At 29.5% G+C, this 27,537-nt stretch overlaps 1 protein-coding gene across 3 annotated transcripts; it reads right to left on the bottom strand.

The window, feature by feature from the left end:
* Window positions 1–1,152: 1,152 nt before the first annotated feature.
* LOC137831603 (uncharacterized) lies at window positions 1,153–26,291 on the bottom strand. 3 transcript variants are annotated; one of them, XM_068639345.2, is made up of 10 exons: window positions 26,036–26,281; window positions 25,883–25,924; window positions 24,879–24,908; window positions 21,052–21,114; window positions 20,143–20,178; window positions 16,970–17,032; window positions 12,899–12,934; window positions 2,873–3,116; window positions 1,963–2,031; window positions 1,153–1,468 (listed from the first exon to the last, which is right to left on the bottom strand). In XM_068639345.2, exons 1-10 carry the CDS (start codon window positions 26,247–26,249, stop codon window positions 1,438–1,440), a joined length of 828 nt encoding a protein of 275 aa, XP_068495446.2. In that variant the 5' UTR covers window positions 26,250–26,281; the 3' UTR covers window positions 1,153–1,437. The 3 variants fall into 3 exon arrangements, with proteins under 3 accessions (XP_068495446.2, XP_068495449.2, XP_068495448.2); XM_068639348.2 differs by lacking the exon at window positions 1,963–2,031 and having other exon boundaries at window positions 26,036–26,291; XM_068639347.2 differs by lacking the exon at window positions 16,970–17,032 and having other exon boundaries at window positions 26,036–26,282.
* Between the last annotated feature and the right edge of the window lie 1,246 nt (window positions 26,292–27,537).

The following is a 27,537-nucleotide window of genomic DNA, read 5'->3' as shown; positions in this document are numbered from 1 at the left end:
CTCTTTTTTTTTTTCTATATTCACCATCCACTACTCGTCTCTAATATTATCCCAACAATTGTGCTAACATAGCATTTCCTATGACATGACACTGTCATATTTCTTAATTAAGAAAGATTTTTGGCACTGACATAAGAAACAAACTGTGAGTATCACTTGATTTTCTACATGCAACCTGAGATGTGAAATGTCATGGGAAATTGGTTATGTATAGAGTTGTAAAAATGAACAAAATCAATCTAATCACTATCCAAATCAACTACACTTAAACATCCTAAATAATGTAAAAACTGGTTTTCAAACCAAATTGATTTAATTACATCAGCATAATCATGGCCAGAAGAAAAGGAGATTCAAGTTTCAACGCTAAGGCAATGTTTTCTAAGTCACCCTATTACGGAAGGATGATTTCACGATTCATTTATTTATCAAGATTTCAGTTGCAATACAAGGCACGGTGTAAGTCATCAAAGCACACACATTAACCAAATTCATAGAAAAATAAACCCAGCATTAAACTCTGGTGTTGAAGAGCAATTAGCTTATGATGAAACATCCAATTTTTTGTTTATATTAGGTCTAACTGGTTTCATCTGTGCTCAAGTACTGAGTTTTTGATGAATTTTGCATGCATTGTATCTGAGTGATCTTCATTATTAATCATCATCAAGTTTTAGATTCTTATTCACTTAACCTTATTATCTTTCAAAGAGCATATACAGTTTCATTTCAGTGGATTTTTTCATACAAGATTTCATTTTTTATTATAAAATTGAAATTATGTTAGAATGGATAATTTGAAATCTAATTGAGATTAGATATTCACCAGTGACCTAAGTCAAATTTATCTTTGATATTTAAAAATCAAAATCACAATGTTTATAAACCCTTAAAACATGGGTTTATAAACCTTTCTCAATGACTCAATCAGCTGCTGATAATAAATTGTAGGACATCGACATGTCAAGATAAGAATAAATTTGACAAACAATAAAAGATTATTCTCTATCTCAAATTAGCAACTTAATCTAGAGTTCCTAAAGGTTGTAAACATTGTGCATTTCAAGGGCCAAAATTAAAGGCAAATAAAGTTCGGTGAGTCACATGCATGTAGAGGAAGAACACTCACAAAAGTTATAACAGTCATATATATAGAAGCACACACTTATAATTGTACAACATAAGCTAACAAACAACCATCCAAACCAGGTTAGTGGTCGATTATACAGACATTTAACAACAACATTAAAACCTTGAATTACTTAAGAGAATGCTGATAAGCTTGCAAAGTTCTTGAGCTTGAGTTTGCATTTTATTATAATTAAGCTACTGCCATTGCTTGTAGTTTATGGCTACATATTAAAATGAAGAGAAATTCTCCTTGGTTAGGTCATAACCATGATATGCGTAAGTTTCCTTTGTGCATCTTGTTTGTACCTACCAAAAGTTATAGTTTCTTTTGTCTTGCCTGTTTGTAACAAAACAACAAAGGAATGTAAAATCAGTTGTCAATTGTTGACTACACTACTTTGTTATCGATAGTTAACACTATAAGAAAATTATGAAATAGAAATAAATTTTTAGAAATCAAAATACTTAGTTGCAATCGTAACTAAATTAGAGATCATTTTAAAAATTAAAAAAATTAATAATTTTTAAATTAGTTTATATTATTGTTAAATAGTTTCTAAATTGGTATCTAATTAGCAACCAAAGTTTTAACTATCAATTATTTAGTTTCTAAATTTGGTAGCAAAAATATTGATTGTTAATTAGATACCAATTTATAAGCTATTTAACAATAATAGAAATTAATTTAAAAGATTTTTTTTTTTTTAGTTTTTAAATTAATATCTAATTTAATTACTATTACAACTAATTATTTTAGTATTTAAAAATTGATTTTTATTTTATGATTTTCTTGTAATATACATTAGAATATATAGTTTACTTAATTTTTACCTAGAGAAATTACGCGTGGCTCGAATGATTGCCAAATGACGCATGGCTCGATAGATATCCCCGTAACGCCTACATTCATATAAAAAGTTGACCTTAAGGCTTTTTTCATCGAGAAAGATAAGAGAAAATGATGAACCCTATGACATACCTATAATGAAAGTCGCAGACAATATGAGAATTTCCACACGCAGATAAGGAAGAAAAAAATTGTTTTTGTTTTTATTCTCTCAAGATTGCTATTTGTGAAATAAAAAAAAAGTTATATAATCTATAATTATAAATTACTCACTAATAATAGAAAACAAACTAAACTCAAAAGTGAATGAGAAGATGACTACCAGTATCTTGTTATTGATTTCTTTATTTATTTTTCTTCAGCAATAGTTATGATTTTACTTTGGTTGTGAACCCTACACAGTGTCTCTAAGTCTTCATTATTCAAAAAAAAGTTAAATAAAATGTGGGTAAACATGGATGATATGGATATAAACTAAAAAAAATTACACTGACAATACAACTGAAACTATAAATAATAAATAATAATAAAAATTAAAAATTTTGTAACATGAAAACATAATATATATATATATATATATATTTAAATTATAAATTAAATTTAAATATTATGTAGGCTAAAGTTATGTTTAAAAATTATATAATCAGGCTAAGTTGAGATTTATTTAAATAAATAATATAAAATATAATTTTGTGTGGAGAACATGTAGTCTAGACTTTCACAAAAAGCACATCACTTCACACTACCATTATTTTTATGTTAAACATATTAGTTTCCAAATTTTAATGATAATTACACTTTTACATTCATTTATTTTATTATAACTAGTGTATCTTTTTGACCCATCTTAATAAACATATTTTTTATATTTTTTTGGAGTGAGTTGTAACTTACCTTGGTGAATCCTCAGAATTGGTATTTTCGGCTTCAGATTCGATTTCAGTTTCAGTTTCGATTTCAGTTTCAGTTTCAGATTCCGTTTCAGATTCGTCATAATTTGTATCTTCGGCTTCAGATCCCTCAGAACTTATATCGGCTTCAGATTCCTTAGCATCACTACCCTCTGCATCTGAACCCTCCGCCTCAGAATACTTTGTTACATTTGCCTTTGGCATTGTAAGGGCAGCTTTATAGGCATCTGTTCAAAATATCATAACAAATAATTTGACCACATCAAAAAATATTGTAAAGTAAAACAAAACATTAAAGAAGAAATAGCTCATTTACTTTTAGAATCATCTGAATTAGAGAATCTTTGGGAACTTGTTTCGCTTTTTATGTAAATAATGCTAATGAATTAGAAGGAGGTATATAAAAAATTATTATAAAACCTCAAATAACGTTTTGAAGTGATTAGATATCATTTACCAAATAAACAATAATTAATAAACAAAGAATTGTTTATGAGTCGTGTAAGTAGTATGTTAAAGATTTTAATTAGATATTCAAATTCTAGTGATATAATAAACAAAGATATCATGCGGTGAGTCTTGGATTGAGATTTTGAGATCAAATTAGAGATGAAAATTCATTGATATTTATTTGTGTGTGTGAGTGTAAAAACAGTAGCCTCATCATAATGTATTTTTTTGTTGATGAGATGAATAATCTTGTGTAGGCTTATGTGTAATTAGTACAATTTATATAAAAAAAAATGGTAGATTATCAAACAAACTAGCATTAAAAAAATTATTAAATAGAAATTCATTTTAGAGACTAAAAATAATTAGTTTCTGTATTGACTAAATTAGATACTATTTTAGAGACTAAAAAAATTATTGGTTTCTAAATTAGTTATTATGATTGATAAATAGTTTATAAATTTGTATCTAATTAGCTACCAAGATTTTAACTATCAATTATTTAGATTCTAAATTTGTAGAAAAACTTTGGTAACTAATTAGATACCAATTTATAAACTATCTATTAATAACAAAAACTAATTTAGAAACTAATAATTTTTTTTAGTCTATAAAGTGGTATATAATTTAATCAATATAGCAACTAATTATTTTTTGTCTCTAAAATTGGTTTCTATTTAATGATTTCCTTGTAGTGTAAGTTGTTATTGCAAATGTTAGCTTTTGAGGTTGATTTTAATAATACTCTTTCAAAAATAATAGTTCAATCATTATATATTTTATTATATATTTTATTGTGTTGATAAAATGAAAAGCCTACTTTAGACCAGATGTGTACTTATATCCTTATGAAAAAAAATTATAAATTGTCTACTAATTATTATATATAGATATGAATCACTATTCATTACACTCTAATTTATACTAACAGACATTTTTATCTTTTTATTCCTAGAACTTTAGCAGAAGTTATTTATATTCAGAATATATAATATAAACACATACTAAATGTCCAACTAATTTTTGGAACTATGAATCAAGGATCTAATACACTATTAAATTAAACTACTAATATGGGGTTTTTTCGCGGAGAGAGAAAAATTAGGGTTTTCAAACGCAAGTTTGCTCCACAGCGTAGCTTCTACTCCTCGGATATAGATCGGCGGCGAAATCTCCTTCCGCCTCCAGCTTTCGACGCGGCTCTCACGAGCTCCGTGTAATCCTCGTCGCTAACCTCGGACCCGACGAGGCCGCCACGTTGTGGCTCCTGGAGAACCTTCCAGCACCTTGCTCACGTGCTGGCCGCCGCACGTCATGGTCGAAAGGGGAGAGGGTTCTAGATTGGCGTGGCTCTGGTTCGTCAGAATTGGGTTTTTGGTTAGCTTTCAAATCCAAATTGCCTCACTTCATCAGCGGAATAGCTGGAGGTGCAGCGCGCGGAGTTCTTGGCGGCAACTTATTAGCCTTCTAAAATTACGGAGGGTTCTGCGGGTTTTCTCATACCATGGGCTTGTTTGATGGATCGGGAAGTATGTCCTGATAAAAAAATATATTCTATATCCGGTCAAAGGAAGACTTTTGCTCAGGCTTTGGGAAATACATGTGACATTCTTTTGTCCCAACTACCTACTCCTTGTATTAAAGGTGACATGATTGTTGTCCGGATTGATGAGGCAGATTACTTGGCTGGTCTTGAGGATTGCAAAACCCATCTCCATGGTCGGATTATTCTATCTAAGGGGGATAAACCTCTTACGCACCTGGATTTAACTAAAAAGTTGCAGCCGGTGTGGAAAGCTCTTGGACCATGGAAAACAATTCCTCTTGGAAAAGGTTTCTATGAGTTTGAGTTCGCTTCTATAGAAGACATGCGATGGGCCCTCGGGATGGGTTCGCTTAAGTTATCTCCTGGTTTATTGAGATTGTTTGCCTGGACAAAAGACTTTGTCCCAGCTACCATGAAGAATACCAAAGCTCAGACATGGGTTAGAATCTACCATTTGCCTTTGGAGTATTGGAAACCAAATACAATATATTCCATCGTTAGAGGCCTTGGTACTCCTTTGTCTTTGGATGAGCATACTATGAGAAAGAATAGGGGTATGTTTGCTAGAGTGTTGGTGGATATTGATCTTCTGTCCCCTCTCTCCGATCAACTTTTGGTTGAACGTCCAGACTTTGCTTTTGTAGCTGGTGTGGAATATGAATGACTCCCTCCTTTTTGCTCTCATTGTAAGATGATTGGGCATGAACTTGCTCAGTGTCGGGCGATCCATGACCAAGGTCGTGTTCTTGGGCCTCAACATAAACCTTCTCAGAAGGCATCTTCTGATGAACGGGACCAAGGGAGGACCGTGATTCCTAAACAACGTAAAGAATATAGGAAAAAAGATCCGGAGACAAAACTCGTGGAAGGCCTCATTGATAAGTTGAAAGTTGATGAAACAGGTGGAGGGGAGGATGATTTTGCAGATATGCCTCCTCTTGAGGATGCTTCAGATCATGATAGGTCCTCACCCAAGCAGGGGTTGTCCACTCCCACTTTGGATTCACTTGCTGTTATGCAAGCTAAGGACTCAGAGTCAAATTCAACAACTTTTATTGATGATCATCATGTGGAGGTATCTGTTCCTGTGATGGTACCATCTCCGTTGCATACTACCTCTCCTCGAAGGATTAAATCACATGCGGATACTAATGCACCAGTTCCTAATGTGGAGGTCTCTGCTATTGTGACTGTACCATCTTAGTCGCCTCATACCTCCCCTCGGAAGGCTAAATATCTTGGGGATGTTAAAGCAATATCGTTGGTCCTTCAAAATCACTTTTCTTCTCTTGATGGTTTGGAAACTACAGATGTGGGAGTTGATTCTCATATTGGAGCGTCAACTATTCCGCCTACCATTGTTGGAATTAATTATGATCATATTGAAAATCAGGTTGTTTCAAAATTTTGAGCTGACTCTAATGACATGGAGGAGTATGACAGTGATAATGGGGAGGAAACAGTTCGCACTAAAAGAAAACCAGGGAGACCACCTAAGGGGACTGGTAAATCCAGGAAAACTGCTAAGGCAGTTCTCTCTACAACGTCGCAATGAAGGTCTCTTCATTTTTTTGGAATGTCAGAGGATTGGGGAACCACAAAACTGTGGAGATGTTGCTTAGTCTACTTAATCTACATAAACCTCTCCTGGTTTTTCTTACTGAACCCATGATGCTGTACACTAATGCTTTCGACGTCCTTTTCAAATCTGTTAAAATGCATTTGGTGGCTACGTCTCCTATTGTTAATAAAGTTGCTAAGCTTTGGTGTTTGTCGGTTCCTAATCTTGTCCAAAATTTCTTGGTTAATGATCAATTTATCTCTGTAACTTGTCGTCTGCAGGATAAAAGTTTTAGCTTTGCAGGTGTTTATGGTGCTAACACATACTTGTCTAGACGATTTTTATGGAGGGATCTTAGTTTCTTCACAGGGCCTTGGTGTATTCTGGGAGATTTTAATGCTGTGCTCTCGGCGAATGACTGTAAAGGGGGGGTGGCTCCTAATCAGGTTTCTTGTAATGAATTCCTGGACTGGATTAATACTAATGATCTTTCTTGTATGCCTTTTACTAGATCTTGTTATACTTGGTGTAACGGAAGGAGAGGGTTGCATAGAATTCATAGAAGACTGGATAGGGCCTTATGTAATGGAGTGTGTCTGGATGAATGGGAATCTTGTTCTTATCAGGTTCTTGTTAAAAATTGTTCTGATCATTCCCCTATTCTTGCTAGTAATTCTTTGCGGAAGGTTAGCAATTTTCGTTTCTTTTCGATGTGGCTTCAGGACACTTTGTGTCTAAAGCTTATTCATGATTCTTGGGCTAATCAGGTTGTTGGTTGTCCTATGTTTATCTTGCAACATAAGTTAAAAAGGTTGAAACTTGAGCTCTGAGACTGGAATAAAAATTCTTTTGGTAATGTTCATAATGGAGTTCTTCTTAAGCAGGGCATCCTTCTTGGTATTCAAAAAAGCTTAGAGACTGCTAGTTTGTCTGATAGTGATGGACTTCTCTGTCAAGAAAAGATTGCTAAGGAGGAGCTTGATCATGCTTTTCACTGTCAATATTTGTTTTGGAAAGAAAGGGCTAGGATGTTATGGTTCAAGGATGGAGATCGAAATACTGCTTTTTTCCATGCGGTGGTCAAAAGGAGATATAATTCTAGTGGGATTCATTGTCTACGGATTGATAATGAGGTTACAGAGGATCCTAAAATCATTGAGGATCATATTTTGGACTTTTATAAAAATCTTTATGCTAAGTCTATTTCTAATGTTCTGGATACTGATAATATGAAAGATTTTATTGGTACTTATATTCCTGTGATGGTTTCCTCTGAGGAGAATATGATGTTGATTAAGTGTCCAAATTTTTCTGAAATTAAAAATGCTATTTTTAATCTTAACGGTAATAGTGCTCCTGGTTCTCATGGTTTTGGTGGTGTTTTCTATCATTCTTGCTGGGAAATTATTGGGACAGATGTTTGCAATGCTGTTCAACAGTTTTTTAAACAAAACTTGGTTCTCCCTGGAATGAACAATAATGTGGTATCTCTTATTCCAAAGGTTCAGGGCGCTGATTCCATTAAAGATTACAGGCCAATTGCTGTTGCTAATTTCAAGTTTAAGATTATTTCCAAGATACTGGCGGATAGGCTTGCACTTGTGGCTGCTAGAATCATTTCTCCTAATCAATATGGATTTGTGCAGGGTAGACAGATTCATGATTGCATTGGTATTGCTTCTGAAGCTATTAACCTGCTTTCTAAAAAGGTTAGAGGAGGTAATGTGGCTTACAAAGTTGATATTCATAAAGCTTTTGACACTCTAAGTTGGACGTTCTTATTATTAGTTTTAAAACGCTTTGGTTTTCACCCCTCATTTGTCGGTTGGATTAGTACAATTCTCCGTTCAGCTATGCTTTCTATAAGAATAAGTGGTAGTTTGGTGGGTTTTTTTCCTTGCAGTCGAGGGGTAAGACAAGGTGATCCATTGTCTCCTTTACTTTTCTGTCTTGCAGAGGAAGTTCTTAGTAGAGGTCTCTCTAAGCTTGTGAATGATAAGAAGATTTTAAATATGGCCAGTCCGCACGGTTATCTCACTCCCTCTCATATTTTGTATGTTGATTACATATTTATTTTTTGTAGGGGGGATATTAAGTCTCTTAGAAATTTGAGTTCTTTTCTTAAAACATATGGTGATTTTTCTGGTCAATATATTAATAACTCTAAAAGTAGTTTCTTCACCATGGATAGTTCTCCAAGATTTGTCACCAAAATTCAAAATATTCTTTCCTGTAGTCATGGTTGTTTGCCTTTCCATTATTTAGGAGTACCTATCTTTGTCGGGTGCTCCAAAGTGTCGGTTTCTTCAACCTTTGGCTGATAAAGTTAAATTGAAGCTAGCATCTTGGAAAGGTAAATCTCTTAGTATGATGGGTCGAATTCAGCTGGTCAATACAGTGATTACTGGATCTCTAGCTTATAGCTTTAATATGTATAAGTGGCATGTTTCACTTATTAAGCAAGTTGAGCAGTGGTGTCGGAATTTTATTTGGACTGGTGATATTCTGAAAAAAGGTATTGCTACCGTTAATTGGGGGAAAATTTGTTCACCTCTCGAGGATGGAGGCTTGAATATCATTAATCTTCATCATGAAAATAATGCATATCTTCTTAAGCTTGCTTGGAACTTTGCTTATAGCGACAAACCTTGGTCTTTACTCTTGAAAGCCAGGGTTCTTAAATCAAAATATGAATTTCGAACGGTTTATAGATCTTCCTCTCTCTGGCCTGGAATTAAGCAATTTTATTCTACCATACTTGACTATACTTATTGGACTGTTGGTACAGGTTCTTTTATTAATTTCTGGAATGATAAATGGTGCTCTACTACTTCTTTAGCAAATATTGCAGGGTTATCTGATGGTGTTAGCATTCCGGATACAGTCTCTCAATTTTGGTCAGGTTGTGATTGGAATATTCCCTTCTCTTTACAGCAGATGCCTCTTTTTTTTAATCATATCATGATTAGAGAGGAACAGGATATTCCTAATTGGATTCTAAATGAGTCTGGTCGTTTCACTCTTAAATCGGCTAGGACTTTTTTCTTGGAACCAGGAGTTCCAGGTGGTTGGGGTAAATTCATTTGGTCTTCATCTATTCCGCCTTCCAAAACTCTAGTACTCTGGAAAAATTTTCATGGGCGACTTCCTACAGATGAACATATTCAGAATAAGGGTTTGCATATATGTTCTATGTGTTCGCTTTGTGAAAAGCAAGAGGAATCTATTCAACATCTATTTTTTGAATGTTCTAACGCATTGCATATTTGGAGTTGGGTACGACAAATTTTTCTTACTTCTCATTTCTCTAATAAGGATGATCTACTTTCTTTTATTAAGAGTGATGGTAGTCCTTTGGTTAAATTGATTAAGCTTGCGGTGATAACCTTTTCTATATGGATGATATGGCGTATGAGGAATTATGCTAGATTTCAGGATAAGATTGGGGTTTCTAAGGCTATTTCGATAATTAAAGATTTAACTTGTCTAGTGGGAAATTCGTCTAAAGCTTCAATGAAGAATGATATGTTGGACTTCAACGTGATTAAGTTTTTCGGTATTAAGACTCGTAGTGGTAAAGTTCTTCGTCCTCTTCCTATTAGATGGGAATTTCCTTCACCAGGCTGGGTCAAAATTAATACTGATGGGGCTGCTAGGGGGTATCCTGGTCTTGCTACTTGTGGAGGTATTTTTCGTGGGAGTATGGGAGAATTTATTGGTGCTTTTTCAGCGTTTCTTGAAGTTCAAACTGCTTTGGTTGCTGAGTTTTATGGAGTTATACATGCTATGGAGGAAGCTCAAAAAATTGGACTTACTAATGTCTGGCTTGAATGTGATTCTGCCTTGGTTTGTGCTGCGTTTACTGCTAGGACTAATGTTCCGTGGATGCTTCAGAATCGATGGAATACTTGTCTTAATTTTTGTGGGACAATCAGGTTTAGGGTAACTCATATTTTTCGTGAAGGGAATGCGTGTGCTGATAAGTGGGCTAATTTAGGATTTATTCATAGATAATCTTTTCATTGGTATAATAGACTCCCAGCTAGTCTGTTCTTAGAATTCTTTATGAATAGGTATAATACTATTAATAATAATAATACTAATAATAATAATAATACTATTAATAATATTAGTATAAAGTTCTTTTATGTAGTAATTATAGTTTTCTGATTACATTTGGGTTCGAATTATGTTGATTGAGATCATTATATATTTAATTGAATAATTAACTTAAATTTTGAAATATATTTATATGATTGTATTTTTAATTTGAATAAAATATATAATTTATTTTAAACGGATAATAGTTGAACAAGGACAATTTTTGGAAGGAGCTACACTTTAATTTACACTAACATAGATAGGGGTGACAATGCGAGTGAGTTGTACGGGTCGGCTCGCAACCCACTACTAAAAAGTGCGGGTCGAACTCACTAATCTAGTCCGATAACCCACTTAGACTCGCTCCGCATAATCCATAGTCCATGCGGGCCAATAGTGGGGCAGGAAGAGTTAGCCCACTGACCCACATATATAAAAAAATAATTAATTTATTTTTTCTAAAAAAAAATCTTATCTTATTCACATTATTATTATTGTAGTGTGACCTTTTTTTTATTTTAAAAAATTAAATTTAATGTACCAAAGAAAAGTGTGTTTTATTTTAATCATATAAAGAAGTTAATATTAAAAATAAGAGTGGATTTAGTTTTAAGTAAAAAATTACATTTAATTTTTTTTAATAAAATTAATATAAAGAAAATATTGTTAAAATATTTTGTAGCAAAACTTTGATAAGATACTCTCATACATGTACATACATACAAGAAAAATATATGCAAAAACAACTTTTAATTATTTTTAATCAAACTTTCTAACAATCCTCATAAATGCCTTTATATTCTTTTTTATCTTAAGAATGAAATTTTAATTTTTTAGCAGCAAAAATATGTTTTTTATAATTAAATTTTAATTTTTAAAAAAAATATTTTCCTTATGCAAGTTATCTCTTACGCGGGACGAACCAGTGACATGAGCACGCACTCCTTGTGCAAGGAACCTCGCCTGCATTTTGCGAGCTAAACACAAAACAGACCTATGCAGGACAAATCAGCTCACATTGTCACCCATAAACACTTGCATTTTTATCCTTTTATTTCTAGAATTTTAGTACAAGTTATTTATTACTACAAGAAAATCATGAAATAGAAACCAATTTTAGAAATAAAAAATAATTAGTTGTTATAGTGACTAAATTAAAGACCATTTTTAGGAAATAAATAAATTTTTGGTTTCTAAATTAGTTTCTATTATTGTTAGATGGTTTCTAAATTAGTATCTAATTAGCCACCAAGGTTTTTGCTACCAAATTTAGAAACTAAATAATTGGTAGTTAAAACTTTGGTAGCTAAATATATACCAATTTAAAAACTATTTAACAATAATAGAAACTAATTTAGAAACCAATTTTTTTTAGTTTCTAAAATGGTCTCTAATTTAGTTACTATTGCAATTAATTATTTTGGTCTCTAAAAATTGATTTCTATTTAATGATGTTCTTATAGTGTATATTTAGAATATATAATATAAACATATGCTAAATGTCCAACTGAAATAATATATATATATATATATATATATATATATATATATTAATAGGCTTAAAATGGTATATTTTTGGAAGGTTACATTTTTAATATTTAATTTTCCAACTATATATGTTGTTTGAACTTAATACTTTAAATTTAATTATACACAGTATTAATCTAATTATGTAATGCATGATATTTAATAATGTATGTATCTATATTGTTTAAAACCTTAAATTGGATTGTTTTATTATTATCTTTATTAAATGATATTTTTATCTTGTCATTTATATCAGCTCACAAACTAAGAGATTAATCTATAGTTCATAATAAATTAAATGGTATATCTCATTATAAGATTAGTACCTAGGTTAGTTGATCGATGTCGTGCAATAAGTTAAAACATAGATATGATTAATAACTAATTGATATATAGTTTGAGATATAATTTGAGATATTATAAAGTATATTTTTTTATTTTTGTTCCGTTTTAGAAATATATTTCCTTTTTCATGTTTAAATTTGAAATGTTTAATTTCTTTTTTCAAAGTAGTTTAATAAAATTTTATAAGTGTCATTATATAATGCTTTAAAAAAATTATGTATTTCAAAATTAAATAAGCAAAAAATGGACAATATTGTGTTACACATTCGGTAAAATATAACATCATTTGATCACCTATGGTATTTAAGAGTGAACTTTAAATTCAACTCAACCTTATAAAATTGATTTATGAAATAAGATTTGTAATAATTATATGCTATGAAATATATTTATATTTATGTATTTTTTTTCAGAATTTTAAAATTAAATCTTTTATTGTATTATTAAGTAAATGATATATTTTGGTGTAAGATTAATACCTTGATTCTCTGGTTGGCCACTGAACTTGCCATACCCTACAATCAGAAAAAAAAAATGATTAATAATTAAGTTATAAAATTATCTAAAAAAAGTAAAAGAAAATGGAGAGAAAGAGATTTATAAAAATATTCGTGAACGGATGAATAATATCGATCTTACTTCAATTCACACATAGAAAAAATAAAATAAATGAAAATATTATAATACTCCAATCCATTAAAAGAAATTCATAATATACAATATAATTAAGAAGACCTTAAATTCCTACCACTAAAACAAATCCTTTCGTATAATTTGTTAGCATACCACATCTAAAATAACTAATAAAATATGTCAAGACAAATAGTTTTTGAGTTTTTTATTGGAGAATAAAGTCGATAGTTGTTGTTTTAGAATTTATTATTTTTATAAAGTTTTTTCTTATGTAATAGTTATAATTTTCTAACTATTTATGATATTTGAGTTCGAATGATGTTTTGGGATTATTATATATTTAATTAAATAATTATTGATGAGTTTTCTGAAGAAGAGATTAGGGTTGCGGTTTGGAGTTGTGACAGCTCAAAGAGTTCTGGGCCTGATGGCTTCAATTTTGGTTTCTTAAAATTCTGTTGGGACATCATTAAGAAGGATGTGATGGCGACAGTGAAGGATTTTGCGGTTAATGGTCGTTGGCCCAGAGGTACAAACGCTTCGTTCCTTTGTTTAATACCAAAAGTTGAAAACCCCCAACAATTTGGTGAGTTTAGACCCATTTCCTTAGTTGGTTGTCTTTACAAGATCATTTCTAAAGCTCTGTCTATACGCTTGAAAAAGGTGATTAGTAAAGTTATTGACGGTAGACAGTCGGCTTTTCTTGAAGGAAGGGGCTTGTTGGACAGTGTGCTAGTAGCTAATGAGGTGTTGGAAGAGTACAAAAGAAAGAGAAAAAGTTGTGTTTTGTTCAAAGTTGATTATGAGAAGGCGTACGACTCAGTTAGTTGGGACTTTATTTATTATATGCTTTGGAGGATGGGTTTTTGTGATCTGTGGATTCGTTGGATAAAGGGCTGTTTAGAATCAGCGTCTGTTTCAGTTCTGGTGAATGGTAGTCCAACTAAGGAGTTCTTTCCTATGAAGGGTCTTCGTCAAGGTGATCCGCTAGCTCCGTTTCTTTTTCTTATTGTGGCAGAAGGGTTGGCCGGAGTGTCAAGGATGGCCGAAGAAAAGAATTTGATTGACAGTTTGGAGGTTGGCAGAGATAAAGTGAAGGTAAACATGTTACAGTACGCAGACGACACCTTGTTTTTCTGTGAAGCTAACACCAAAAGCATTTTCTATATCAAGGCGATTCTGCAATGCTTTGAGCTTGCCTCGGGGCTTAGGGTTAATTTTCTGAAAAGTAGAATTGGCGGAACAGGGTTGGATCAACTTTTGCTACAATGTTTTGCAGCTATCCTTAATTGCGACGTGATGGGTTCTCCTTTTGTTTATTTGGGTCTGCCTGTTGGTGGGAATCACAAGCGCGGTGACTTTTGGAATGGGGTGATAGAGAAAGTTCAGGCTAGACTAAGCAGGTGGAAATGTAAGTGCTTGTCGTTGGCGGGTAGGATTTGTTTCATCAAGTCTGTTCTTTCTTCTATCCCGCTATTCTTTATGTCCTTATTCAAATTGCCTTCCGGGGTGGCAGATAAGTTGGTTAGGATTCAAAGGAATTTTCTTTGGGGGTGGGGTTCTGAAGGAAGGAAGATCGCTTGGGCTTCTTGGGAAAAGGTTTGTAAGCCTCGTGAAGTTGGGGGGCTTGGTATTATTGATTTAAAGTTTTTTAATTTGGCTTTGTTAGGTAAGTGGATATGGAGGTTGGGTTCAAATAAGGGCGGTCTTTGGAAGGAGATTCTCATTTCTAAATATGGTGGGTGGAGAAGTTTGAGAGAGGAAGAAAAAAGTCGTAGGAGTTCCCTTTGGTGGAAAGACTTGAAAGTGGTGTGGGCTTCGGAGGGTTGGGGTATAAGTTTTGAAGATGGGTTCAAGTGGAAAGTTGGTGATGGGAAGGATATTTCTTTCTGGGAGGACAGTTGGTTAGGTAGTATTGCGCTGAAGAGAGTCTTTCCGAGACTATTTTCTCTTTGTTCGGCCAAAGATGCAAAGGTGGCTGAGCTTGGGTCTTGGTCTGACGGTGTTTGGGTTTGGAATTTAGCCTGGCGTAGACCTTTTTTTGACTGGGAGAAGCCTTTGGTGGATCAGTTGTGTCAGACACTTCTTGAGGCTAGACTGGCTTCGGGAGAGGCAGATAGGTGGGTTTGGAAGGCTGGGGGTCTTCAGACATTTTCAGTTAATTCTGCCTATTTTCTTGTCAGGAGGGATTGTGAGGTGGATTTTTCTCCGGTTTTCAGTAAGTTATGGAGTTGTAAAGTTGTTTCGTCTGCTTTATTTACAGCTTGGAGGGTGCTGGAGAATAAGATTGCTACTAGGGTCAATCTGGAAAGGCGTGGGGTGTTGGTGGAAAGTTCTTTGTGTTGTCTATGTGGGAAGGAGGAAGAGTCTCACCGCTATTTGTTTTTCGCTTACAGTTTTGCTTGGCGGGTTTGGTGTTTTTGCTTTAAGTGGTTGAGAGTGTCATTTGTGTCTCACATTGATCCTGCGTCAAACTTTGTTCAGTTCAAGTTGAGCATGTTTTTTGATTCATTTAATGATGTATGGAGCACAATTTGGGTTGGGGTTGTGGGGGAAATCTGGATTCACAGGAACTCTATCATTTTCAATAGGAGGGTGGCTGACGCGTCAGAAGTGTGTGCATTGGTGCAAGCAAAGGTGTGATCTTGGATTTCTGCAAAATGTCGTTCTACCTTGTTCTCCTTCTCTAGCTGGTGCTTGGAACCTTTTGAATGTATGAGAATGGTTTCTTAAAGTATGTTAGGTTTTCAGTAAGATTCGTGTTTTGGGTTGGTTATTTTGGTTAGCTTTAGGTTAGAAGTTGTTCTTTGTATATTTTGTATAAGGGTTGAACCACCCCTGAAGTGGTTCGCATTTATTTTATTTTTATTACTGATAAAAAAATAAAAAAAAATAATAAAAAAAAATAAAAAATAATAATAATTAGCTTAAATTTTGAATTATATTTATATGTTTTTATATTTTTAATCAGCATTAAATTATATTTATATGATTGTATTTTTAATTTAAATAAAATATATCATTTATTTTTAAAAGACAATAATTGAACAAGGACAAGTTTGGGAAAGAGCTACACTCTAATTTATACTAACATAGATATTTTTATATTTTTATTTCTAGAACTTTAGTATAAGTTATTTATATTCAGAATATATAATATAAACACATACTAAATGTCTAACTGAAATAATAATATATATTTATCTAATTAATAGACTTAAAATGGCATATTTTGAAAGGTTACATTTTTAATATTTAATTTTCTAACTATATATGTTGTTTCAACTTGTATAATACTTTAAATTTAATTATACATTGTATTATAAATATCTAACTATATAATGTATGATATTTAAAAACGTATGTGTCTATATTGTTTAAAATCTTAAATTGAAATGTTTTATTATTAACTTAAATAAATGATATTTTTATCTTGTTATTTACTTCAGGTCACAGTTTAGAGATTAATCTATAGTTCATAATAAATTAAATGATATATTTCATTATAAGATTACCTAAGTTATCAGTTGATCGAGATCGTGCAATCCGTTAAAACATAGATATGATTAATAACTAATTGATATATAATTATATATAATATGAGATAGAATAAAATGTGTTTTTTTACTTTTATTCAGTTTTATAAAAATATTCCCTTTTCCATGCTTAAATTTAAAATGTTTATTTCTTATTTTCAAAGTAGTTTAATAAAATTTTATAAGTGTTATTAAATAATGCTTTAAAAAGTTATGTATTTCAAAATTAAAGAAACAAAAAATGGACAATATTGTGTTAGTTATCTTATAAAATATAATATCCTTTGATTATATATAGGTAAAATATTTATGTATATTTTTCAGAATTTTGAAATTGAATATTTTATTGTATAATGGTATATTTTAGTGTAAGATTAGTACCTTCATTGTTTAAGCTGTAGCTGTTGATTCTTTGGGAACTATTGAAGTTTTGAATGCCATACTCTATAATCAGAAAAAAAAATGAGATTAATAATTAAGTTATAAAATATATCTAAAAAAATAAAAGAAAACAATATGGAAAACACTACTAAATTGTTTATGAGTGGTGTATGTATTATGTTAAATATTTTAATGAGATATTTAAGTTATAGTGATATGCTTAGTTAGATAAACAAAGATATCATGTGGTGAGACTCATTTGAGATTTTTGACATTATATTAGGGATGAAATTCATTGATAGTAGGAAGTTATTAGATGAGATCGATAACAAAGATGGTAAATTATCAAACTAACTATTATGATAAATGTTATAGCCTTTGAGTTTGAACTCAATAATAATCTTTCAAAAATCGTAGTTCCATCATTATATATTTTTTGTTGATGAGATGAATAACCTTGTATAGGCTTAATATGTAATTAGTAGAATTTATATGGTAGATTATCAAACAAACTAGGTATTATGAAAAATGTTAACTATTGAGGTTGATTTTAATAATACTCTTTCAGAAATAGTAGTTTGATCATTATATATCTTGTATTGATGAAATAAAAAACCTATTTTAAGCTTGATGTGTACTTATATCATTATATATTTTTTAGTTTACCTACTAATTATTACATATAGATACGAAATATTATTCCCATATTTGTATACCTCGATAATTTTTACTAACAAATAATATAAACTATGAATTTTATATTTTTTTATGGTTAACTCTCAATAAAATTTGTTGATAATCTTTACAAATGTTTATTTGTCAGAAATATTATTATTAATAATAATACTATTAATAATATTAGTATAAAGTTCTTTTATGTAGTAATTATAGTTTTCTGATTACATTTGGGTTCAAATTATGTTGATTGTGATCATTATATATTTAATTGAATAATTAACTTAAATTTTGAAATATATTTATATGATTGTATTTTTAATTTGAATAAAATATATAATTTATTTTAAACGGATAATAGTTGAACAAGGACAATTTTTGGAAGGAGCTACACTTTAATTTACACTAACATAGATAGGGGTGACAATGCGAGTGAGTTGTACGGGTCGGTCCGCAACCCACTACTAAAAAGTGCGGGTCGAACTCACTAATCTAGTCTGATAACCCACTCAGACTCGTTCCGCATAACCCATAGTCCGTGCGGGCCAATAGTGGAGCAGGAAGGATTAGCCCACTGACCCACATATATAAAAAAATAATTAATTTATTTTTTCTAAAAAAAAGTCTTATCTTATTCACATTATTATTATTATAGTGTGACTTTTTTTTATTTTAAAAAATTAAATTTAATGTACCAAAGAAAAGTGTGTTTTATTTTAATAATCTAAAGAAGTTAATATTAAAAATAAGAGTGAATTTAGTGTTAAGTAAAAAATTACATTTAAAATTTGTTAATAAAAACTAATATAAATAAAATATTGTTAAAATATTTTGTAGCAAAACTTTGATAAGATACTCTCATACATGTACATACATACAAGAAAAATATATGCAAAAACAATTTTTAATTATTTTTAATAAAGCTTTCTAACAATCCTCATAAATGACTTTATATTTTTTTTTTATCTTAATTGAATTAAAACAAGAATGAACTTTTAATTTTTTAGGCAGTAGAAATATTTTTTTATAATTAAATTTTAATTTTAAAAAAATATTTCCTTATGCAAGTCCGCACTCCTTGTGCGAGGAACCTCACCTGCATTTTTGCGAGCTAAACACATAACGAACCTATGCAGGACAAATCAGCTCACATTGTCACCCATAAACACCCGCATTTTTATCCTTTTATTTCTAGAATTTTAGTACAAGTTATTTATCACTACAAGAAAATCATGAAATAGAAACCAATTTAGAAATAAAAAATAATTAGTTGTTATAGTGATTAAATTATAGACCATTTTAGGGACTAAATAAATTTGTGGTTTTTAAATTTGTTTATATTATTGTTAAATGGTTTTTAAATTGGTATCTAATTAGTCACCAAGGTTTTTGCTACCAAATTTAGAAACTAAATATTGGTAGTTAAAACTTTGGTAACTAAATAGATACCAATTTAGAAACTATTTAACAATAATAAAAACTAATTTAAAAACCATTTTTTTAGTTTCTAAAATGGTTTCTAATTTATTTATTATTGCAACTAATTATTTTGGTCTCTAAAAATTAATTTCTGTTGGATGATTTTCTTGTAGGGTATATTCAGAATATATAATATAAACATTTACTAAATGTCCAACTGAAATAATATATATATATATATATATATATATATATATATATATATATATAATAGGCTTAAAATGGCATATTTTTGGAAGGTTACATTTTTAATATTTAATTTTCCAACTATATATGTTGTTTGAACTTGTATAATACTTTAAATTTAATTATACATTGTATTAATCTAATTATATAATGCATGATATTTAATAATGTATGTGTTTATATTGTTTAAAACCTTAAATTAGATTGTTTTATTATTACCTTAAATAAATGATATTTTTATCTTGTCATTTATATTAGCTTACAAACTAAGAGATTAATCTATAGTTCATAATAAATTAAATGATATATCTCATTATAAGATTAGTACCTAGGTTATCAGTTGATCGACGTGCAATAAGTTAAAACATAGATATGATTAATAACTAATTGATATATAATTTGAGATATAATTTGAGATATTATAAAATATATTTTTTATTTTTGTTCTGTTTTAGAAATATATTTCCTTTTTTTGTTTAAATTTGAAATGTTTAATTTATTTTTTCAAAGTAGTTTAATAAAATTTTATAAGTGTTATTATATAATGCTTTAAAAAAATATGTATTTCAAAATCAAAGAAACAAAAAATGGACAATATTGTGTTAGATATCGAGTCAAATATAACATCATTTCACCATATATGATATTAAATAGTGAACTTTAAATTCAACTCAACCTTATAAAATTGATTTATGAAATAAGATTGGTAGTAATTATATGCTATGAAATGTTCTTCTTATATATTTATATTTATGTATTTTTTTCAGAATTTTGAAATTAAATATTTTATTGTATTATTAAGTAAATGATATATTTTGGTGTAAGATTAATACCTTGATTGTTTGGTTGCCCACCAAACTTGCCATACCCTACAATCAGAAAAAAAAATGTGATTAATAATTAAGTTATAAAATTAGCTAAAAAAAAGTAAAAGAAAATGGAGAGAAAGAGATTTATAAAAATATTCGTGAACGGATGAATAATATCGATCTTACTTCAATTCACACATAGAATAAATAAAATAAATGAAAGTACTATAATACTTCAATTCATTAAAAAAAATCATAATATATTTTTATGTAGTAGTTATAGTTTTCTAACTATTTATGATATTTGAGTTCGGATGATGTTGTGCATATTTAATTGAATAATTAGCTTAAATTTTGAATTATATTTATATTTTTATTTTATTTTAAATCAGCATTGAATTATATTTATATGATTGTATTTTTAATTTAAATAATATATATCATTTATTTTAAAAGGACAATAATTGAACAAGGACATCTACACTCTAATTTATACTAACATACACATTTTTTATCTTTTTATTTCTAGAACTTTAGTATAATATAAACACATACTAAATGTCCAATTGAAATAATAATATATATTTATATATTTTAATAGACTTAAAATGGCATATTTTGGAAGGTTACATTTTTAATATTTAATTTTCTAACTATATAGGTTGTTTGAACTTGTATAATACTTTAAATTTAATTATACATTGTATTATAAATATCTAACTATATAATGTATGATATTTAATAACGTATGTATCTATATTGTTTAAAACCTTAAATTGGAATGTTTTATTAGTACCTTAAATAAATGATATTTTTATCTTGTTATTTATTACAGGTGACAAACTAAGAGGTTAATCTATAGTTCATAATAAATTAAATGATATATCTCATTATTATAAGATTAGTACCTAAGTTATAGTGTAATATTAGTACCTTGATTGTTTGAGCTGTGGCTGCTGATGCTTTGGCGACTATTGAAGTTTTGCAAGCCATATTCTATAATCAGAAAAAAAAAATGAGATTAATAAATAAGTTATAAAGTATATCTAAAAATATAAAAGAAAATGAAGAGAAAGGGGTTTATAAAAAATATTGGTGAATGGATTAACAATTTCGATCTTGTTTTAATTCACTCAATTATGTGTGTCTAATATTGAAAATAAAACTATGTTTATGTTTATGATGCATTGCATAAAAAAAACTGTTTAACTGATTGTTATAGAGGAAAAATCTGAATGAAATTTATCCTCTAATCAAATTCTCCTCTAATCAATAATTATACAGAAAATAAGAATGAATTTTTATTTTTGTCTTTTAAAAGAAACCTAAAATAAATAAAAACATTATTTTTTATATTTAGTGTTATGCAACACTAATTAAATTTAAAAATGAATGAATTTTTATTTCCATTTTATAAGAAAAATTCTAATTAACTATATGTTGAACTGAAAATTTAAGTAAAATTTCTTTTAAAAAAAATGGAAGTATACTCTAATCCATTTTAAAAAAGGTCATAATATACCATATAATTAAGAAGGTCTTGAACTCCTAACCCTCCACAAGTCATGTGCCTAAAACAAATCCTTCCCACATTCTATGTCATAATATGTTAGCTTAATTACCACATGTAAAATAACTAATAAAATATGTCAACACATGGTATTATCTATTTTAAAATGAATACTAGATTAAAAACAATATTTTGAATTTTAGGAGATAAAAATCAAATAAATATTTTTTTTAAAAATAAAAGCTTTTATGTTAGACATCATTATGCAACTTGACATCTCAGCTATGATGACACCTCAAGTAACAAAACTCATTTGTCATCGCATGAAAAAAAGTATTATTAAAAAAGAAAAAAAAATACAAAAATATGGAGAATTAGACCAAAACCCATATGTTAACAAAAACGATACATAGGTAGACTATACCTATTCATACAGAATTCTAAGCACATACTAGATGGTACTCTATTATACCAATGAAAAAATTCTCTATCAATAAATCCTAAATTAGCCAACTTATCATCACACGTACACGAAAAATATGAGTAACCCTAAACCTGATTTTCCTGCAGTAATTAAGAACAATATTCCATCGATTACGAATCATCCAAAGAACATTGGTCATAGCAGTAAACGCGACACAAACCAAAGCAGAATCACATTCCAGCAAAACATTAGTAAGCCTCATCTTTTGAGTTTCCTCCATAGCATGTATAACCCCATAAAACTCAGCAACCAGAGTAGTCTGAACTTAAAGAAACGCAGAGAAAACTCCAATAAATTCCCCCATACTCCCATGAAAAATACCTCCATAAGTAGTAAGATCAAGAAACTCCCATCTAACAGGAAGAAGACGAAGAACTTTACTAGTACGAGTATTAGTACCAAAAAACTTGATCACATTGAAATCCAACATATCATTCTTCATTGAAGCTTTAGACGAATTACCCACTAGACGAATTTAATCTTTAATAACTCAAATTGCCGTAGAAATCTCAATCTTATCTTGAAAACGAGCATAATTCCTCATACACCATATCATCCAAATAGAAAAAATTATCACAACAAACTTAATCAATTTAACTAAAGGACTACCATCACTCTTAATAAAAGAGGGAAAATCATCCTTATTAGAGAAATGAGAAGTAGGAAAAATCTGCCGAACCCAACTCTATATACTCAAAGCATTAAAACATTCAAAACATAAATGTTGAATAGATTCCTTGTGCTCTTCACAAAGCGTACAAATAGAACAAATATGTAGACCTTTATTTTGAATATGCTGATCTGTAGAAAGTCGCCCTTGAAAAACTTTCCAAAGGACAAGAGTTTTGGAAGGCGGAAGATACGAAGATCAAATAAATTTACCCCAACCACATGGAACTCCTAGATCCAAGAAAGAAGTCCTAGTTGATTTAAGAGTGAAACGACCAGACTCATCTAGAATCCAATTAGGAATATCGTGTTCCGCCCTAACCATGATAACTAAAAAGATTAGGCGTCTGTTGTAAAGACAATGGAATATTCTAGTCACCACCCTACTCAAAACTGAGAGATTGTATCTGGAATGCTAGTACCATCAGATAATGCTACAATATTTGCTAAAGAATAGTACCACACCATTTATCATTCCAGAAATTAATAAAAGAACTTGTACCAACAGTCTAAGAAGTATAATCAAGTATAGTAGAATAAAACTGCTTAATTCTAGGCCAAAGAGATGAGGATCTATAAAACATTCGAAACTCGTATTTTGATTTAAGAACCCTAACTTTTAAGAGCAAAGACCAAGGCCTGTTGCTATAAGCAAAATTCCAAGCAAGCTTAAGAAGATATTTGGTGTAGCCAATAAAGATTGAATTGGAGAATACAAAGTTGCAGTAGGTTGTTTTCTGTAAACTAATTGCTTAACACAAGCAATTTTTGAATTTTTTTATTGGAGAGTAAAGTGGGTAGTTGTTGCTCTGATCAACTCAAGAATGATGTATAATGGCATAACAAGTTTGTACACATGTAGCAATGGTGAACCTAAGATGATGTTGTATTTGTTTGTTTTTGTCAATTAGTTAGGTTTCTTTGTACAAGTCAACTCATACATATGGTGCATAGAATGTCTATAGGTTTTTGTGTTGCTATTTTGGTGGTTTATTTTATGTTTGGTTTGGAGGCATTGTCAAAATAACTACAACTATTTTTTGTATTTTTTAAGAATGGAAAAATGATTTTTCCTTGAATCTTTCAAAGAGTTTCCTACTTAAACCCTTAAGGAACACTCACCCTCTTTGAAACACAACTACTACAGGTCAAAACACCCTCTGAGGGTAGACTCCAGTATCTTACACTCTTACAAATATGAATTAAAGAACAACAACGAATAGGAAGGATCACACTTGATACAAAACGAATACAACAAATCCTATTCCACTCTTAACTAATGCAAAATTTTAAGCAATCTTATAATCTTCTTTGAAAAACCTTTTGATCTTTTGTAATCAGATCTCTCTCTAATTAGAGATTTAAAAACCATTTATATAGCCACAAAAAAATAGACGTTTTAGTCTTTCAAACCAAAACAGATTTGAATCAAGCAAAAACAGATTTAACCAATTCTGTTAAGTTTTTAAAAAAACAATTAATTGAAAGTACGAATCAATCGATTGAGCACTCTTGATGAGAATTTATCTAATAATTGATTTGATAATTTGGAAGTGTTTAGAAATTGTATTATTAAAATACTTTTAGAAAAAATATTTGAAAATTGATTTATCAATATGCTAAATTTTCGTTCAAACTAAAATATATATATATATATATATATTTATTTATTTATTTATTGTGAACTAAGATAATAATTGCATATTAAAAACAAGTGCAAAAATTATGAATGGATAACATTAGAATTTTTTTTTTATTTTTTTTTATAAATATTTGTATTATGTATGAACTACGTGTTTGTTTAAGGTCTGTGTTTTAAAATACATTATACTTTATACATGTCTATGTTAGATTTATAGTACAATAAAGTGGATAGTTACTTTTGAAGTGTTACAAAAATATAATATATTTTAAACATTTCATTAAGCCTACGATGATTCCATGATTAAAATTAAATATATATTTCAATAAAATCAAATCAACATAAAAATGTTGTGTAATTCTCTCTGAATATATTTATGCATATTTCTAAAATTTGGATTTAAAACATTTTTAGTAACATTAATTAGACGGGATATGTGATTCTAAAAGTAGTACCTTGTCTTTGGTAAATCTCTCCACGATTCCCTAAAAACAGAAAAAAAATGGCATATGATTTGTAAATAATTTATATAAAGAAAAATATTAAAGCACAAATGAATAAATGAATAAATAAAAAGGGATTCCGATAGATATTCAGGATATAACCTATTAAATAATATGTTACTTCAGTTCACTCAACCATGAAGTCGCAGTTAAAAACATTTATGATACACTTCATAATGGAGCTTAAAAAATGGGGTTTTGAAGAATAAACTTCTTTCAATTTACCTCTCTCTTTTCTTATTTATTTTTTTTATCAATCTTTTTTTCTATTTAGTTTTTTTATAAAAAAAAAGTATTTTAAAAATATTCAAACCTTTTTACAATATTTTTTTAAAAAATTATGATTCTTCTCTAATTTAAAAAAAAATCTAACATCCAGCAAAATAGGAAGAATTACCAATCACAGAACCTTATCCAGTATACAAAATATACATTAACACTCTGTTACAAATTTTAGAGAAAAAATAATTAATTATTATTGACTAAATTTGACATCATTTCAGACTAATTTTTTTTTTCTAAATTAGTTTATTATTGTTAAATAGTTTTTAAATTGGTATCAAAGTTTTAACTACCAATTATTTAGATTCTAAATTTCATAGAAAAATCTTGATAGTTAATTAGATACCAATTTAAAAATTATTTAACAATAAAAATTAATATCTAATTTAATCACTATATCAATTAATTAATTTTTTTTTAAAATTGATTTTTATTTCATATTTTTTTTTATAATATAATAGGTTTCCGGTGAAAAACAACTCCAAAACGTATATGATATAGTTCATAATAGAACAAATGGGGTTTAGAAGTATCTGCCTCTCACTTTTCTTATTTATTTTTCGTTGATAACAGTGTATTATATTATGAAAAAAAGTTAAAAATTTGGAGGACAAAGATATATTTTTCAAATTTCAGATTTTTGAAAAATAAAAAAATGGGATATTTCATTGTACCTTGTACTACTGGATGGTGCATATTTCGGGGGATCATAGTGCCTACAACGACCCAAAAAATGAAAAGAAAAAGATATTAAAGCAGAAATGATAAAAGAAATTATGATGAAATTGAAATTTATGATGAAAAGAAAAGGGATAAAGGAAATTTACTGGGTGCAGGAAGCAAAGGAAAATTATTGGGTGGAAGATGGTGATCACTTGGGGACCTCTGCTGGTTTTTTCCTTTTGGTTTTGTTGAGGCATGGGGTTTTTTTCCCTTTGGTTTTGTTGAGTCATGGAATTTTTGGGTCAAGGTAACCACTTTTTTCACTATATCACCCCGAGAGTTTCGTTTTTCAACGGTTTTTTTCCTTATATCATACATTTTCTTCTCTCTGCAGATGACCTAAACCCAGAAACCAAGCTACTGATAAATACTTCAATAATGGAATCAATCTTCTTTCAAGAACAGAACCGTGTTCTTCGTTTCAAGAATATTCTCACTTCATTGCTTACAAAATAAGCTAATTAACAAATTATTTCTCTGTTGAGCCTTATCTGTTATGTTATCTGTTGCATGTACTTAACCAATTTCTATCAAATTAATTCTAAGAATCACTAAGATTTATGAATTAACTCAACTATCAACACAATATTTACAGTATTTATATATATACTTTATAATAATACAAGTATTTGTAGTATTTCTTCAAAAGATAAAATCAATTTTTTTTATAAATTATGATAAATAAAATCATGTTTCTATGGATAAAACTATATTAAAATTAAATAATTATTTGTATTTTTTTATTAACTGTATTTAAGATTAAATTCCCGTTTATTATGTGGTGTCAAAGTACTGTTTGGCTTTCGTTGTAACAGTGATGTCATACCGATTAGTGATTATTAGGGTGCTGTGGCAAAATTCAAAAGACAAGTATGGTTGTTATGAATTTGAGAATAAAAGAAAGTTCCGAATAAAGGAAAGTTATATATGCTCAATGATAACCAGAATAAATGAAAGTTTATATATGGTCAATGATACCAATAATATTGAACCTGGATACCGGAAGAGTGAATAACTCGATTTCAGTAAACAATCAATTTCATTAATATATATATTTAAGACACTCAATAAATGATAACAGTAATAATTATGAAAACTCCCTACGAATTATGTTCATGTTCCACCGAATCCAGCCGACATTTTCGATAGATCATCTGACACTGATTTAGTGAAAGATATTGATTTATTAGAGATATTCTTCAAATATACCAATATACCTCCTTATAAATCAAGAAATCAAGCTAAAAATCATATTAACACTGATATTTGATAGATTTAGTCCATCACAACAAAGGTTTATGACTAGACACTACAAATAAACCCTTTGCATTAAGATATGCTTTAATGAGTTTTCACTATACACTCTTAACACAAAGTATTTACTTGAATCGTGGGAATACCTTTTTTCTAAATCAACCTCAACCGAGCATCAACAATATAAGGAGAAGACTTAAAGTGAGAATCGAGGATGTAATTGACACATCAACAATTGTACAACAAGTACTATTTAAGCCTACTTTGTCTATACAAGTACTAATATCAAAACTACTTGTTATATTGAGAAAATTTTCTGTAAATTTCATGTAGATTTTTAAAATTCTACTAA

The sequence above is a fragment of the Phaseolus vulgaris genome, chromosome 6 (assembly GCF_051622355.1).
Source record: "Phaseolus vulgaris cultivar YP4 chromosome 6, ASM5162235v1, whole genome shotgun sequence".
Taxonomy (NCBI): Eukaryota; Viridiplantae; Streptophyta; class Magnoliopsida; order Fabales; family Fabaceae; genus Phaseolus; species Phaseolus vulgaris.
This window is presented reverse-complemented; position numbering and strand designations above follow the sequence as displayed.

Coding starts and splice junctions, on each gene's coding strand:
- LOC137831603 (XM_068639345.2), bottom strand. CDS start 26,249: ATGTATGATATAAGGAAAAAAACCGTTGAAAAACGAAACTCTCGGGGT. Junction 21,115..24,878: donor AGAGATTTACCAAAGACAAG/GTACTACTTTTA, acceptor TTCTGATTATAG/AATATGGCTTGCAAAACTTC. Junction 1,469..1,962: donor GCCACGCGTAATTTCTCTAG/GTAAAAATTAAG, acceptor TGTTACAAACAG/GCAAGACAAAAGAAACTATA.